The 14,614-nt window shown below is 48.7% G+C and overlaps 1 protein-coding gene and 1 long non-coding RNA gene across 4 annotated transcripts in view; one reads left to right on the top strand and one right to left on the bottom strand.

Annotated features, from left to right (window-relative positions):
- The window catches only part of LOC142888373 (uncharacterized), a 376,178-nt gene that overhangs the window by 166,194 nt on the left and 195,370 nt on the right, over window positions 1-14,614 (top strand). The gene's annotated exons all lie outside the window — the stretch shown is intronic.
- hdac7a (histone deacetylase 7a) overlaps window positions 1-14,614 on the bottom strand; it is a 57,246-nt gene that overhangs the window by 9,739 nt on the left and 32,893 nt on the right. For all 3 annotated transcript variants that reach the window (XM_076026606.1, XM_076026607.1, XM_076026608.1), the window contains 19 exons: window positions 11,705-11,895; window positions 11,511-11,601; window positions 10,865-10,985; window positions 10,553-10,653; window positions 10,333-10,455; window positions 10,127-10,236; window positions 9,409-9,510; window positions 8,816-8,987; window positions 8,249-8,454; window positions 7,701-7,904; window positions 7,018-7,261; window positions 5,996-6,129; window positions 5,168-5,288; window positions 4,711-4,760; window positions 4,081-4,188; window positions 2,687-2,742; window positions 1,774-1,861; window positions 1,563-1,682; window positions 1,374-1,471 (listed from right to left, as the gene is read on the bottom strand). In XM_076026606.1, the coding sequence (XP_075882721.1) occupies window positions 1,374-1,471; window positions 1,563-1,682; window positions 1,774-1,861; window positions 2,687-2,742; window positions 4,081-4,188; window positions 4,711-4,760; window positions 5,168-5,288; window positions 5,996-6,129; window positions 7,018-7,261; window positions 7,701-7,904; window positions 8,249-8,454; window positions 8,816-8,987; window positions 9,409-9,510; window positions 10,127-10,236; window positions 10,333-10,455; window positions 10,553-10,653; window positions 10,865-10,985; window positions 11,511-11,601; window positions 11,705-11,851 (2,396 nt within the window). In that variant the 5' untranslated portion in view covers window positions 11,852-11,895. The remainder of the gene's footprint in view (window positions 1-1,373; window positions 1,472-1,562; window positions 1,683-1,773; window positions 1,862-2,686; window positions 2,743-4,080; window positions 4,189-4,710; window positions 4,761-5,167; window positions 5,289-5,995; window positions 6,130-7,017; window positions 7,262-7,700; window positions 7,905-8,248; window positions 8,455-8,815; window positions 8,988-9,408; window positions 9,511-10,126; window positions 10,237-10,332; window positions 10,456-10,552; window positions 10,654-10,864; window positions 10,986-11,510; window positions 11,602-11,704; window positions 11,896-14,614) is intronic.

Here is a 14,614-nt window from a genome sequence, read left to right as displayed (position 1 = left end):
GCGACTTTTTTACGAAGAATTAGTTTGTTTGTTTGCTGTCAAGTATGGTTGCAATATTTCACTCTTTGATTACTTGTAAAAAATATTTTGTTTCTTCCTCCATCCAAACGACAAAGTGAACTGGTCACGTGACCCCTTGTACGTCACGTATGATGACTCGTAGATGCGAGAAAAAGTGTTTTACATGACACTTTTGCGATGTGCCTCTACATCACTAGGTCTGAGAAACCACCTCATGAGAGCGTCAAAACCTTTTAGCCATATTTGAGAGGTTTTTCAAAATGTAGGCGTTTGCATTGCCAGTTTTTTTTTTATCGCCATATTTAGGTTTTGCACAATTCTAGGGGTAATGGAGACGCAGCTTATGCCTGAAGAAGGTCGGAAGGACTGAAAGCTCGCTAAATAAATTGATCATTTGCACAAGGTTGCGTGTGGGACCACTTTTTTTTTTGTCTTCTGAGTACACACACACACACACACACACACGCACACACGCAGCATACGAGCTGAAACATCGATCCCACACCGACACCCCCCACCCCCCTCCCGCCCCTTCCCTGCCCCCCCCCTCTTCTTCCAGTACCCGGTGGTGTGGTTAGCGCAGGTTTCCATGGGTGGGATGCACCAGACAACCAGAAAAGCCACACCACTCAGAGTTTACAGCCGCTCGACGCCCACCACTCGCAATTACCCGACCCACCGCCAGGAAGCCCAGGGTCCCCGACGCCTCGGGGGGGCGCCAGACCCGCCGACCCCGCTTTTTTACCGTGAAGCGAGTGAGCGTTGCGGGAGACGGCGGCGGCGGCGGCGACGCTGGCAGACACGTGCGCTCCAAATGAGCGGGGCCGTTGTTAATTCTGCAGGACGCACGTCAGAGGCGACTCGAGGCTCATCGGAGCAGCGGCTCACAGTGCGCTCGCTGCGGTTTAGCCAAAGGGGAAATTAGGGAAATTCTGTGATTACGCCACCGCTCGACTTCCCTTTTCCTGTTCAATAAAACTGGCAAACGGGTCGTGACATAACGTCAGCGTGGGCGAAGTCGTGGTTTGGCCCTTGCTTTCTTTTCTTTCTTTTTTGTAATTTACCACGATTTTACACGCCGGACAGATTTCAATATTTGTTCCCAATTTGTTTCCACTAAAAGCGAGAACGGGGAATAAAACGGAATTGCATTTTGGCACCTGTTTTTTTTTTTTGTTTTTTTTTTCCCCCGACTGTTTGCGCTGCAGTGATTGTGAAAGTACAGTTAAGAGGAAGACGCTTCAGAAGAGCCAAACAAAAAATAAAAATAAAAATAAAAAGACCACAGTGGCCAAGATGTCAACATCACGGATGTAGATCAGAGTTTCTCCACAACTCTGCAGGGTCTTTACCTGAACGCGGCCAGGTACTCGGCGTCCCCCATGGGCGGGTCCAGTCCTCCTGTCCACGCCACGTTCACATTGAAGCCCTCTCCTGCTCCGGATCCGACCTGAACCCACCGGTAGAGTCACGCAGGTCAGAAAGTGAGCAAAAGAACCAACAGGTTCAACAGCGATACCGAGTCAGGGGGTGTCACTCACCTCAGCCGGAGACCCGCTGCCGGGGAAGAAGTTGCCGTCGTCGTAGCGATGCAACGAGATGTAGAGCACGCTGGGGTCGTTGTAGAAGACTTCCTGGGTGCCGTTGCCGTGGTGGACGTCCTGCCGGGGGGGAGCAGGCGGGGACGTTAACACGCGGGTACGTGAACTAAGCACAGAGCCGAGCCGAACCGAGCCCGATGCGGCACCCTACCCAGTCGACGATGAGGATCTTGCTGACGCTGAGCTTGTGCTGGAGCTGCTTGGCAGCAATGGCCACGGAGTTGAAGTAGCAGAAACCCCTGAGGGACGGAGAGGAAGAGGAGTGAACGACGGGTGAAGAACAAAGTGTGAAGGCCTCAGTCGACAGCGAGCAGCATTTAGTTTGTGTACCGCAGTTACAATAAGGCACCGGTGTTTTGTTTTGTTTTGTTTTTTATTGTTGTTTTACAGTAGAATTGTAAATTGAATTTTGATTTAATGGTAAAACCTAAAAAAATATCTTCAAATGCAGCAGATTGAAAATAATTAATATCCAAAAGCAAACTCAAATCATAACAGTCAGGATCACTTCTGGGTTTATCAAGTTTCAGCGAAGGGCCAAATTGTGCCTTGATCTCTGATTTCTTATAAATAAATGAGTAAATAAATAAATAAAAGTCAAAGTGGATAATATATATATATATACATATATATAAAAACAACAGCGGCAGTGCAGCATCAAACTTTAATTGACAGCTCCTCTGGCTAAAAGATGAAAGATGCAGAGTCACCGTAACAAAGACAAAGACACTGTCTGCCCCGAGGCTGCGCCGTGCTTGTTCATATTTTAATGAGGACGTCTGACGGCTGAATGTGTCAGAAATGATAGATGATTCGGGGAAAAAAACCAAAAAAAACCCCAAAAAAACAAATACTAGTGGCACAGTGGCGGCCCGTCACTCAGATAAATGACAGCGACACGAGTCGTCCAGGCGTCGGCAGAAACGAGGGAAACGCTCCGGGAAATAGTTTTTTTCATGTATTTTCTCCGCAGAAGAAGCTTTTTTTTGGGGGGGGGGGGGGGGGGGGGGTGAAAAAAAGAGAGAGAGAAAAAAGGCAGAGTGCTGAAACGCACTCGGACTTACATGGCGTTGGAGGGGTCCGCGTGATGTCCCGGTGGCCTGACCACAGCGAAGCCGTTCTGTGCAGGAGGAAACAACGCCGTTAACTCACTTTTCACACGACTTGTGAAGAATGTGCATACTTCTTTTTTTTCCCTCCCTCCCTCTCTCTCTCTCTCCCTTTTTGTTGACACATGAAAGTCAAAACCCGAGCCGGAAATTCCCAGACGTGACATGTCATTGGAGAGGTGAACTGACAGAGAGGACAAAACACAAACACGACACAGAAAAGGAAAAAACAAGACGGACGACTCGTCGCTTTTATGTAATGGGACGTATTTACAGCGAGGAGGCAGCTTTCCATTGTTGTCGCGTTCTTGGGTTACATAACGGGGCCGTTTATACGGCGTGCAAATTGCGACTCGACGGGGCTGTAAATCTCTCGGCCGCATGATGTCAGCGCGTGCTCATTTAGAAAGCGTTCGCTGCCGGAGTCCGGACAGACAGACAGACAGACAGACGTACGTACGTACGAACGAACGCGGCGTAATGAGCCCGTGAGCTTCGACGGCGCGTTCACCCCGTCAGAGTAGTCAAAGTACAATGGATATAATTCTTCTGCAAATTGCCGCATAGGTTGCCTGCGATATGTATAGCGCGCAAATAGCAGCGTTGGGGTTTTGGAGCTGCGGTCGCAGGCCGAGGACAAGAGGACAGCGCGAGCCCACGGCGCGCTGGAGTTTATTGTTTCTCCTTTGGCCGCCGCTGGCCCTGGTTGAAACCGTGTTTTTTTTTTTGTTGTTGTTGTTGTTTTTTGGAAGTTAGGAGGAGGTGGGGTGATTTTGTTTTGGGCTAAAACCGTCTGGACACAAAAATGCCGTGTATAAATAATTATCCTGGACAATATTTCCAATTTACATTTTTTTTTTTTTTTTACGCTCGACTTTAAATCACTCTCGGAGATGAAAAAGAGAGGAGAATGATAGAAAAGTATGTGGACAGACACGTCTTAACCATTTTTTTTTAAAGCCGAAATGCGATGTGGTGTAATATGCTCACTGCATATTTCCATGCAGTGCCTGTTGTGATCTCGTGCAGTTCCAAACAGGATTTCCATCAACTTTTTAACGCTCTTGTCTTAAAAGCAGCCCCTCTGCTTGTGTTTAGCTGACCCTCTGATCCCCTCTGATGAGTTGATTTATTGTGAGGCGACAGACATAATTTACAACAACTACAATTTGGGGATTACACACATCAAATTAAAGACATAAATCCAAGCCACTAACGGTTTTTTTTAATGCAGCATGAACAAACAAACAACAACACCAACAAAAAAAGAAATCATGAGAACATTTTAGGAAGTTGATTGTAAATCCGACTTTAATTGCTGCTTTCTAAGCCCTCTTCTCTCGTCCTACCTTCAGCTCCCCTTTGGCCACTCGGAAGGCCAGCTCCACCACGCTGCCCGCCGCCATGCGTGCCGCCGTGGAGGTGTGCGACTCATTCCAGGTGGTGTCGTTGTCCACCTGCGGACAAAAGCACACGAGGGGGGGAGGGGCTCTCAATCACAGGATGAAGATGACGAAGAAGAAGATAATGATGATTGGTGCTGTAGTTGACGAGTCCGTCTGAGGGCCGAGAGCGGACGTTCAAACCTCCAGCGCTAACTGAAGGGGTACAAAATGTTTCTGGAGCCGATCCATGACGCTGGATCGCACATTGTTCATTTCTGTCCATCTGGCTCGGACGGTAAAATCTGAGGCCTTTTTTTTTTTTTTTTACCCCATTCATCCCCCCGTTCACAAACACGCTGGCCATATTAGTGCGATTGTCATGGTCTCACTCGGACTGTCAGGCGATCTCGGGGCCCCAACCGAACTCTCCTTTCCTCTTTAATATCCTGTCTTTGCACAGATCTCCCGGGACCTGTCGCTTTGCCTTTGAAACAATATTGTCTTTCATCGGACGCGCTGATTGTTTCTATATCTCTTCCTTTGCGAGGGCTTTGGGGAGCATTACCGAGCCGTGTGTGTGAGCTTTTCTCTTACCCCGACGCCCCCGCATGGCAGCATCACAAACATCCTTTGCGAGAGGATTCCTGCGGAGACACACCAGCACCAGAGTCATTAATTTGGCTCGTACAATAAAAAAAAATAAATAAAAAAAAGAGACGGAGAAAGAAAGGGAGAAGCGGTGCTAAACGAGGAGCAGAGGGTCCACGCAGCTCTCACGACTGCAATTTCCCTTAAACTTAACGCAGCTTAACGTTATTAACATTTGTTTCTAATTCTGCAAAACAAAAATTTATGATAAGGCTTAAGTCTATTACGGCTGAGACCTGGACATCTGGACCGTCCTTATTGTTTCTTATCATATTTGGAATACAATAAAAGTCTTTCCTGCTCTGCGCTAAACCACCTAAGCCTTATTGTCTTCTCCTTCTTCTCCGCCGCACAATTAGGAACGCGAAAGCAGAAATCCCAGACGGTCTGAAGCGCAGCGCACCGGCCAGCTTGCGGTTATCCAGTTTGAGTCTGTTGAGCGGGTTGGTGCCGTAGAGCAGCACGTGCTTCTCCGTGTGGACCGACTGCAGCTCCTCCAGAGTGGCCTTACGACCGCGGATGCTCTGCAGAGACAAAAAAAAAAAGGTGAGAGTTCATCATTGCGGCATCTTCTCAAGGGAGAGAAGCATGAAGGAATCGCAGATGGAACGCAGCCATGCTCCTGCAGAGGTCAGAGTGGGTCTTCAAGATGCAACTGTGACTGGCCTTTGTCAATCAACTGGTATTTTACACGTAGACAGAGTAGAAATAACTGTGCTCTTTACATTACTACAAATTCAAAAAGGGGAAAAAAATATGACGCTGCCAAGAAGAGTTTGCCGACACCAAGCAGGTGTCTCCTATTGGTCAATGCAACCAAGGGCCTTTGCTCAATCGGTCCATCTCGTGCTCGTTAAAAGTCTGCTGAGAAAAAGCGCTGGAGTTTAAACAGGCCGTGCGTGCGACGGGCAGAGAAAACTCTTTAGCCGAAAGCTTTTGGATAAACTCGTCGCGTTTGAGCAAAAAATCCTGAATTTCGTCAAAGGGGAAAACGGGCAGCGTTGATAATCGGCCTCGTGTGGATAACGAAGAATATGGAACGAATATCGGCGTCAAACGGGGGAGATTACGCTCCACCAGAAACTCATTTAACAAAAAAAATTAAACTTTCATGCTCTCAGAGAGGCCAACATAATCTTCTTTTTGTAGGTTGGAACGTCATGAATAGAAATTGCCTGGTTTAAGAAGCCATGTGGCGTGCGCACGCGCCTGTGTGTGTCACATGTCGCACCTCGCACTGTCCCCTCAGGCCTCGCTCCTGGAGCCGCGACCAGATGCTCTGTATCCTCCCAGCGTGCTCCGGGTGGCTGCTGTTGTCTCCGCACGTGCACTGGTGCTTCAGCATCTGAGAGTCGTACACCAGGCCTGTAAACACAACACGTCCACAACATCCGTCCACGTTCAGTTGATCTGCTGATGTCTCGCTGTCGTTTTTTGTTTTTTTTTAAAAACCACCGACCACAGTTTCTTGTTTGTTTAAAAGTTCCATGATCTGCAAAAACCAAAGATTTCTCTCCAACGATGACATACGATGTAAAACTCACAGCGAATTTAGAGCTTCGTGAGGCGTGTTAAAACGCACGCTTCTGAAAACCGACCCTTTGTGATGTCACAGAGGGCCCTGACACCACGCCCAGCTTGGTGTTGGCTCCACCCTCTGTGACCGCCTCATTTTCGGCCCACTTGCAAACATGTGGAAGGTCCGACAGATTTGCATTAAATTTTTTGCTTCGTCGACATTTTTGCTGGAAGCTGTTAATACCGGGCTAAAAATATGATGAATTCTGGATCCTTCGCTCGCGTTTGCAGATAATCAAACATATGAGGCTGCTGCCCTGAAAGTCTGAGAAAAGATGTTTTGGAATAATACAGGCCCAATAAAACATTTATAGAAAGAAAAAAAAATGCTGCTGTGAGCAAATTTAAATAGAAGAAGAAGGCCTTTATTTATCTCACAGTGGGGAAATTTGCACAATTACAGCAGCAAATGTATACAAAAGATGGGGAATTATATTAATTAAAAATAAAGTAATAAAAAAAAAATAAAAATAAATATTTGTAGGGTATAATCGGAAAAAAGGAAAAACAAGATATTTACATCTTAAGGACAGTTTGATTTACAGCTATCTACACACTGAAAAATAAATAAGTCTTTATTGCACTGAAATAGAGTCTGAATACTTGCCGACTGGGCCGCTAAATATCACAGAGGTTTGATGAGCTCTTCGTTGCGGGAGAGGAGGCGGGACTCACCGGTGGTGAAGCGCGGCTTGCTGCTGCTCTCCGGTGCTGCCAGGCTCAGCGGCTTCTCGGGCAGAGTGAGGGAGGTGGAGGCCGGCGACGACTGCGTCCGGGACAGAGGCCGGTGGACGGCCAGGGCTCCGCCGACGCTGCTCCCTCCGCTGCCGCCGCCACTGCACCTCAGCATGGGCACGGCCAGGGTCTCCATCTGCCGGTGCAGCTGCTGCAGCTGCTTCTGCTGTTCCCATAGCAACGACTGCAGGGACAAAGTTTGGGGGCCAAACGAGATGACAGACAATTAAAGGATAGTTTGCAAAACCTTTAAACAATGAAGTGTGGGAAGAGTTCTTGGATCGGCTGGTGAACATGTGGTGGTTCTGCAGCTGCACGGCCATAAAACGATGAGGATGAAGTCCCGCGCAAACATTTTCAATGGTTTGTGAGATAAGAGAATGAGACTCAGAATCTGGAAAGAATTTTCGATTTTTAGTGATGCTAAAAAGTTATTGGCACATTTGTGTTTTTCTTAGCGGCTGATAAATTTCTAAATGGAGTCAAGAGTAAATGCGGGACTCTGTTGTGGTGCGCCTCCCCAAAACCTGGCAACCAGAATGCGGCTGCTAAGGTGAGAGGCTGCCCCCTGCAGGACTGCTTGAGAAAGGACACATCTGTGTTTTCATTGTGCAAAAGCTGACCTGGTTGAGTATGAGCGCGTGCTGCAGGTTGAGTTGCTCCTCCTGGCTTTTGGACGCCGCGGGCTCCGCCTCCCTTAACGACTCTGCCCTGGCTCGGCTCTGATAGGCTGGCTCTGTGGGCGACGTCCTGCCCCCGTCCTCTGAGTCCATGTCCTCCGAGGGGATCTGGTGCAGTCGGGGCTTCTCGCTGGACTTGGCCATCAGCTGCGCGTGAACATATAAAGACAACACGATTCACAATCATCAACAAAATCACAAAGAGGAAATTATTTGAAGAATTATCTGTATTACAAATAAAAGTCAAACTTGCTTAAAACACTACTTTTAGTCAAAGTACAAAGCTTGTGTTGTCTTTTTTAGAGTTTTAGAAATTAAATTAAATGAGTGAAAATAGTCACAATTTAAGATTTCAGGATTTAGAACATCACATTTTTTCACCAAAGTCTCTCTTCAGGTCTAATGCAACAGGTGGTGGGGATGGAAGCAGCTTCACTGACTGGTTGTCTACTCTCTCGTCTTCCTCTCCCTGTTGCTTGACCTGCACTGACCTTTCCCAGGTGGGTTTGCTGCTTGAGCCTCTCCAGCAGCTGCGTGTTGTGCTGCTGCTGCAGCAGGTGTGCGTGCAGGGCCCGTGGGCTCTGGGGGAGAGGCTCTGAGCGTGTTCTGCTCAGGGGCTTGTGGGGCTGAGCGCCTGCCGGAGCCAGGCGGTCCAACTGGGGGGCAAACTGGAGCTGGACCGGATCCAGACCTGGGACTGATCAGGAAAAAGAAAGGACAACAAATTCAAAGAACATATAAATTAAACACTTATTTGATTCATTGTGCAACGTAGAGTCACGTCTTTACACTTTTTATATTGAAAAGTTCAGTGAGTCGGCAGTAGAAATTCGACAGTGCAAAATCATAAGAAATGAAACCACTAGGTGGTGCTCAAACCTTTAAAACCAATGAATCATGCAACCTGAGTGACATTGACCATTTAACAAACATCATTATAACCATAAAATGCTCATTTTATCAGTATTTTTTTCCCCCTTAACTATTCAACATACAGCTTTGAGTTTGTACAAGCAGCTGTGTGTGTGTGTGTGTGTGTGTGTGTGTGCGTTCCTCACCAGTGAGCAGCGGGGTGTGTACCAGCCCGGACGGCTCCAGGATGATGACGGGTAGGTGCGGGTTGAGCTGCCCGGTTGGATCGTCCCTGCTCAGGGGCAGGAAGACGGGCGAGCCCCCGGCCGTGACCACCGGGACCCGGCTGACCTTCAGGGAGGACAGCTCCCCTTCCGACTGCAAACAACACATCCCCAGCCAATCAGTCGGGCCAGAGTTCACACTTCACCAGTGGCTTTAAACAGTGATCTGACTCTGCCAGTAAATGAACTCAAATTAACTTTAGTAGCTTGTTTTTTTTTGTATTCTTTTATATATTGTTTTTTTGTTTTTTTTATCAGAGTGCATACGAAAGGACACACACACACACACACACACACACACACACACACACACACACACACACACACACACACACACGGACATTGTCCCTTTGTGACATCACAAAGGGAGGCAGTATCTCACAAATAGGTTTTCTGGACATTTATTTTATTTTTTAAGGATGATCAATAACGTGAGACTTCTTCACTGAGACACAGAGTGAAAAATTTCCAAACAGATTCAGTTCAGTCGAGTCGTAATGAGGTCGAGTGTTTACCCTGGCGTTGACCGGCAGCCCCAGCGTGATGGTGGGCAGCGTGGAGGAACTCTGTATGGTGAAGTTGGCCAGAGTGCCGTCTCTCAGCAGCAGCTTCTGCGCCTGGAAACAGCAAGACGCCACCATTAAAACACTGACAATGCACTTTTTTTGCAAACTTTTATTTCTTATTTTTTTGCATAGCAGATTGGCAACAACAAAACAAAAAGAAAAAAAAAACGTGTTCATTCGCTCCTCTCTGTCAGAGGGGGCAAGCGTCAGCGTTTGCACAATGCAAATCTGTGGTAATCTAAGCCAGCGCCGGCTAATTAAACCTGAGCCGGCGCCGCTTCCTGACCGCGTGTCCTCGGCACCGGGGAGAAGTGCAGCTCCACAGCAGGTGTGGACGAGGCCGACTGGGTGTGATTACATGAATTATGCAGAAACAGCTGACAAACAATCGGGCACCGCCGCGCTCCTGTATCCTTGCTTTAAACATGCCATTAATCGGCCACCGCTCATGACGATGAAGCAGCGAATCAGGTTAGTCGTTTATTTCTTCTTCTTTTTTTAATGACAAAAAAAGTGTGTTTTTCATTTGAATTCCTTAACCGACCTCACTGTCACAAAACACAACAGTGTGAAATACAACTTTTGGTATCTTTTATACAAATAAGTTGCATTTCTTTTCTGATTTGCGCCTGGTAATGTTCACATCCACGCATGTGTGTCCTACAACCTCATGCGAGAGGCCGCCAGCAGAGGGCAGCAGGCCGTTCTCACTGGGCAGACTGTCATTGGGCGAGCTGCAGCCCGAGACCGGAGTGCTGCTGCTGCTGGGAGACGAGTCTGGAAACAGAAGAAGAGAATAAAAAGTATATTTTATGAATATTTCACAATTCAACTGCACATGATAAAAATAGAAAGCGAGCGTGCTTTATTTACCCAGTGTGTCCGGCACCCTGTGTTTGACAGTAGGGGGCGCGCTCTCTTTGCGGGTGAGGGGGCTCTTGCGGGTGTTGAGGTGTTTCTTCAGCTTGTGCTTCACCTTCAAATTGGGCTCGGACGCTAAACGAGGGGAGCAACGAGGACAGCGTCAGCCCGGCGAGGCCGTGCGGGGAAACAAAATACGTGGCGGCCACGTGGCAACGGTCGGCGGCCGCACCTGCTCTGCGCAGCGGCGACCCCTCCGAGCCCTCAGAGGGCGGCTGGAGCGGAGACGGCACCAGCGGGGGGGCCGGCAGGCTGGGGTCCGGGCCCAGTTTTCTGAGGTCACAAAGCAGAGGCGGGGCGTCCCGACGGGGTCAGCGGGTTTTCGTGCCGCGCAGGGGGAGGAAATTAAACGGCGAGAAACTCAGGGAGAAAGCAGAGCTAATCCGAAAAATATTGCCGTGAAGCAGATTGCGGCTTTGGCGAAAACCTGATTGGTGTTTTGATTGTGCTCCTTTTGTTTGCGTGCTGTGTGTGCGCGCCTCACCTGTACGCCACAGGGGCTGCAGCCAGGCTGTTGGAGTTGGTTCTTTCCAGCGCCGCCTGCTTCTGCTTCTTGAGAATCACCTCCTGGAGTTTTTGCTTCACCGCGGAACTCGCCACTGCACCTGCAACGCAGACGAAAACGTAAAAAAAACAAAACAAAACAAAACAAAAAACATGAAGTAAGCTTCTTCAAAGTGCAAAGAAAGCGAGAGAAAAGAAACAAAAGAAACCGCGAGTGAATCCTGCCGAAGCCGTCGAGGCGACGGTGAGAAAATTTACCGTTGCTAACATCAGTTCAGGAAGTTTCTGGAGGTGCATGTGACTGCTTGTCTGCCATCTGCGTTTGCGCGTGCGTGAGTGTGTGTAAACGAGCACTCGAGTCAATATTGACCCAGTGACTTCATGTGCCAGGAGCCAAAGCTATATTTAACTCCTCTGTTGTAGCTCCACTCCACCGGGTAAATTTAGCGCTTTTGTTTGCTTTAAATTTCTGAGCCGGCGGCGGCTCGGGACGGTGGCGAGACGCTTCGATGGAGACCGAGGGAGGGATGGGGAGGGGTGGTGGTGGTGGTGTGTGTGTGTGGGGGGGGTACTTTCCTCTCTGATTAAAGTTTTTAAAAAGGGAGACCTGCGGCGCTGCTACTCACTTTGTTGACTCTTGTCTTTGTGCTTCAGCTGCTGCAGCTCCTGCTGCTTCTCGTGCTGCTCCTGCTCTCGCCTCCTCTGCTCCATGTTGAACTGAAGGACACACAGACGCAGACGGACGTGCTGTAAATACGGGCACGGGGTTGTGCGAGGAGAGGAAACGCGTCTTTCCGTCCGACGTTTTGCCAAGGCTCACCCGTAGGTGCTGGTGCAGCTGCTGCTGCGAGAAGGAGGTGCGGGCCTGAGGGGAGAACGGGGTGAGGAGGAGGGGAGGGTGCAAGGGGGTGAGGAGCGCCGTGTCCGAGCCGGGGCGCAAGCCCCGCTCTCCGATCCTGAGGTCCATGGGAAAGGAGGCCACACACGACACCGGCGCTGTCGCGGAGGAGTCTGGGAAAGGACAAGGAAAGGAAAAAAAAAACAAATAAATGGTCTGAGAGAGGCGACAATTAGCCACATCCCGGCCGGGGGAGCAGCCATTTACACAACAGTCGCAGGGGGAAACCCTACCTGGGGGAACACAATGGGCGCATGTAAACTGTGACAAGACGGAGCAGTGTTTGGAGGAAAGCGGGCGGCCACGTCGGTTTAGGCGCTACACAAAGTTTGTGGTTGCAAAAACAAGGAGGGGAAAATAAACCGTGTGGGAAAACTGCGGCCGCGTGCCAGACAGAACCGGAGAAAGACGCCCGATTGTCGTTTGTTTTGCATATAATATGAGAGAAGGCACCGTGAAGCCGGTACGCTAAAGTCGGGGGGACCACCTGTGTGTGTGAAGAGTGACAGTGGAAACTGAAATTATCTGCAAAAAATGCAAAAAGGAGGTATAGTTAGAAGTGTTTTGGGGTTTTTTTTCCCCCTGACACGGCAAAATGTTTCACATTATAAAGGCTTGAGAAAGTCTGTGACCCAAACGCTGCATTAAAAAGTTTGCAAGTCGGCCACGTGCGCGGCAATTCTCTTTTTTTGTCAGTTTGGACTTTATTGTCACCTTCCGACGCACCGGCCGTGTCAATAGATAGGCGAGGATTTTTGCCTTTTTGATTTTCCACATTACAAAGGCAAAATGATGTAAATAACTGACGAGGTGTTTCAGGAGTCTGATGAAAATAATGAAGTTCTAAAAAAAACCCCCCAAAAAAACCCAAACAAAACAGCAGGTTGGGAAACTTGACTGCATCAGAAGCATATAACACAATATCTCCTTGTATTTTGCACGGGTGACCTCTCTTGCAGGTGTGCGTGTGTGTGAGGATGATCTCCAGGCATCAACTCAACAGGTGTCATAGACAAATGGACGCATTCCTGAGCCTCCGCAGCAGCAGAGACGATCGGAAAACTTGCAGACTGAAGTCGCCGAGGCAAACAAACGGCGTCGACGGTTCGTCACCAAACACACGGGTCACTTTCTCCTTCGCAAGGTGGGCAGCAGCTTCTGGTGCACGGTCCCTCCCTCCCTCCCTCCCTCGCTCCCTCGCTCCCTCCGAGCAAATGTTATAAAGCAGCGCAGCACGTAGGCACGCAGTCGTCTGTCGGCTGTTTTCTCTCAACACAAACTCGCACCATCGCTCACTCTCTCCGTCGGCGTATACGGGCCTGTCTATTACACACACACACACACACACACACACACACACACACACACACACACACACACACACACACACACACACACACACACACACACACACACACACACACACACACACACACACACTTTCCATGCTCTTTGCATGCTGTTGGGGTTATTTGCATTGCACGGCTGAGTCAATGGGAAATATTGCCTCATCCGGCGCTAAAAACAGGATCCAGGAAGGGAACAGCTTGGGAAGAGGGCGAGGGGTCGTTTTCTCTCTGTGGCACACGCACACATTCGCACACACAATTAATCTCTCTCTCTCTCTCTCACACACACACACACACACACACACACACACACACACACACACACACACACACACACACACACACACACACGAGCACGCACTTAAACAGATCGGCGACGCACAGTCACATAAATAAACTCTCCACAAAAGCCTGATATAAATTGATCTGGAGGTTTACGATAGTTTGTGAATGAAACCTCAATGACGGCGGGTAAAAAAAATAGCCGCCAGTCGTAATAAATACAGACCAAGAAGAAGAAGAAGAAGAAGCAGAAGAAGAAGAAGAAGAAGAAGAAGGAGAAGCAGAAGAAGAAGCAGAAGAAGAAAAAGAAGAAGAAGAGGAAGAGGAAGAAGAAGAAGGGAACAGCGTCAATCTTTGTCCTCGGTGTATGAGAATACAACGAGATCAGATCCATTGTCCTGATCAGGGTGTAAAAACGAAGCAGATGCATGAATGAAAATCCATGAATGCACCTGAAGGCATCGCAAGGTTCACCTGCGCTGCACGCAGACAAAAACCACTTGCACACACAGAAAGAAAACAATTTAATGACGACTTGAAGTGAAGAACATCACAGCAACAGCAGCGGCAGGATCTCAACGTCACCTGGACAGTTTGATTATTGTCACACACTCTATATTTATTTCTTTATTTATTTCTTTAGTCTTGTGAACTTTGTTGCTGCAGGTCCACGCTGACTGACTCACATTCATTCTTGTCATTTTGTCGTGCGTCAGCGGATTATTATCCTTTACTTTCTGGGAAACAAGGAAAATGTGAGCGTCATCGGCCAACTTCTCTGTTCATCGCCTGCTTTCCTAACACACATATTGAACGACGATCGTCGCACCAGGGCTCCAGCTGAGCGTGCGGGTGCAACCCTCAATTATTCGGCCGATAAGCGAGCCGAGCCGGGATCAAACAAAACACACACACACACACACACACACACACACACACACACACACACACACACACACACACACCACCAACAGCACCAGGAGTAGGAACTGCCCGACCTTCCCTAACTCGCTCTGCCACTTGTGCTTAAAAATAGCACACACACACACACCTGCGACGTTTACCTACACAGGACGCTTTGTATTAACAGGAAAACCGCAGGCGCACAATTATAAGTAATTACACCGGGTTGCGCTGCGGTGTCGCATCCACGCCGCAGCTTTCCGAGTGAGAGAATCCGCTCGATGAACCAATCAGCCAA

Source organism: Nelusetta ayraudi, unplaced genomic scaffold (genome assembly GCF_046127955.1).
Source record: "Nelusetta ayraudi isolate G7.1 ecotype Tasmania unplaced genomic scaffold, CSIRO-AGI_Nayr_v1 ptg000019l, whole genome shotgun sequence".
In the NCBI taxonomy this organism is placed as follows: Eukaryota; Metazoa; Chordata; class Actinopteri; order Tetraodontiformes; family Monacanthidae; genus Nelusetta; species Nelusetta ayraudi.
Note: the sequence above shows the minus strand (reverse complement) of the source record. Positions and strands in the feature narration are given on the sequence as shown.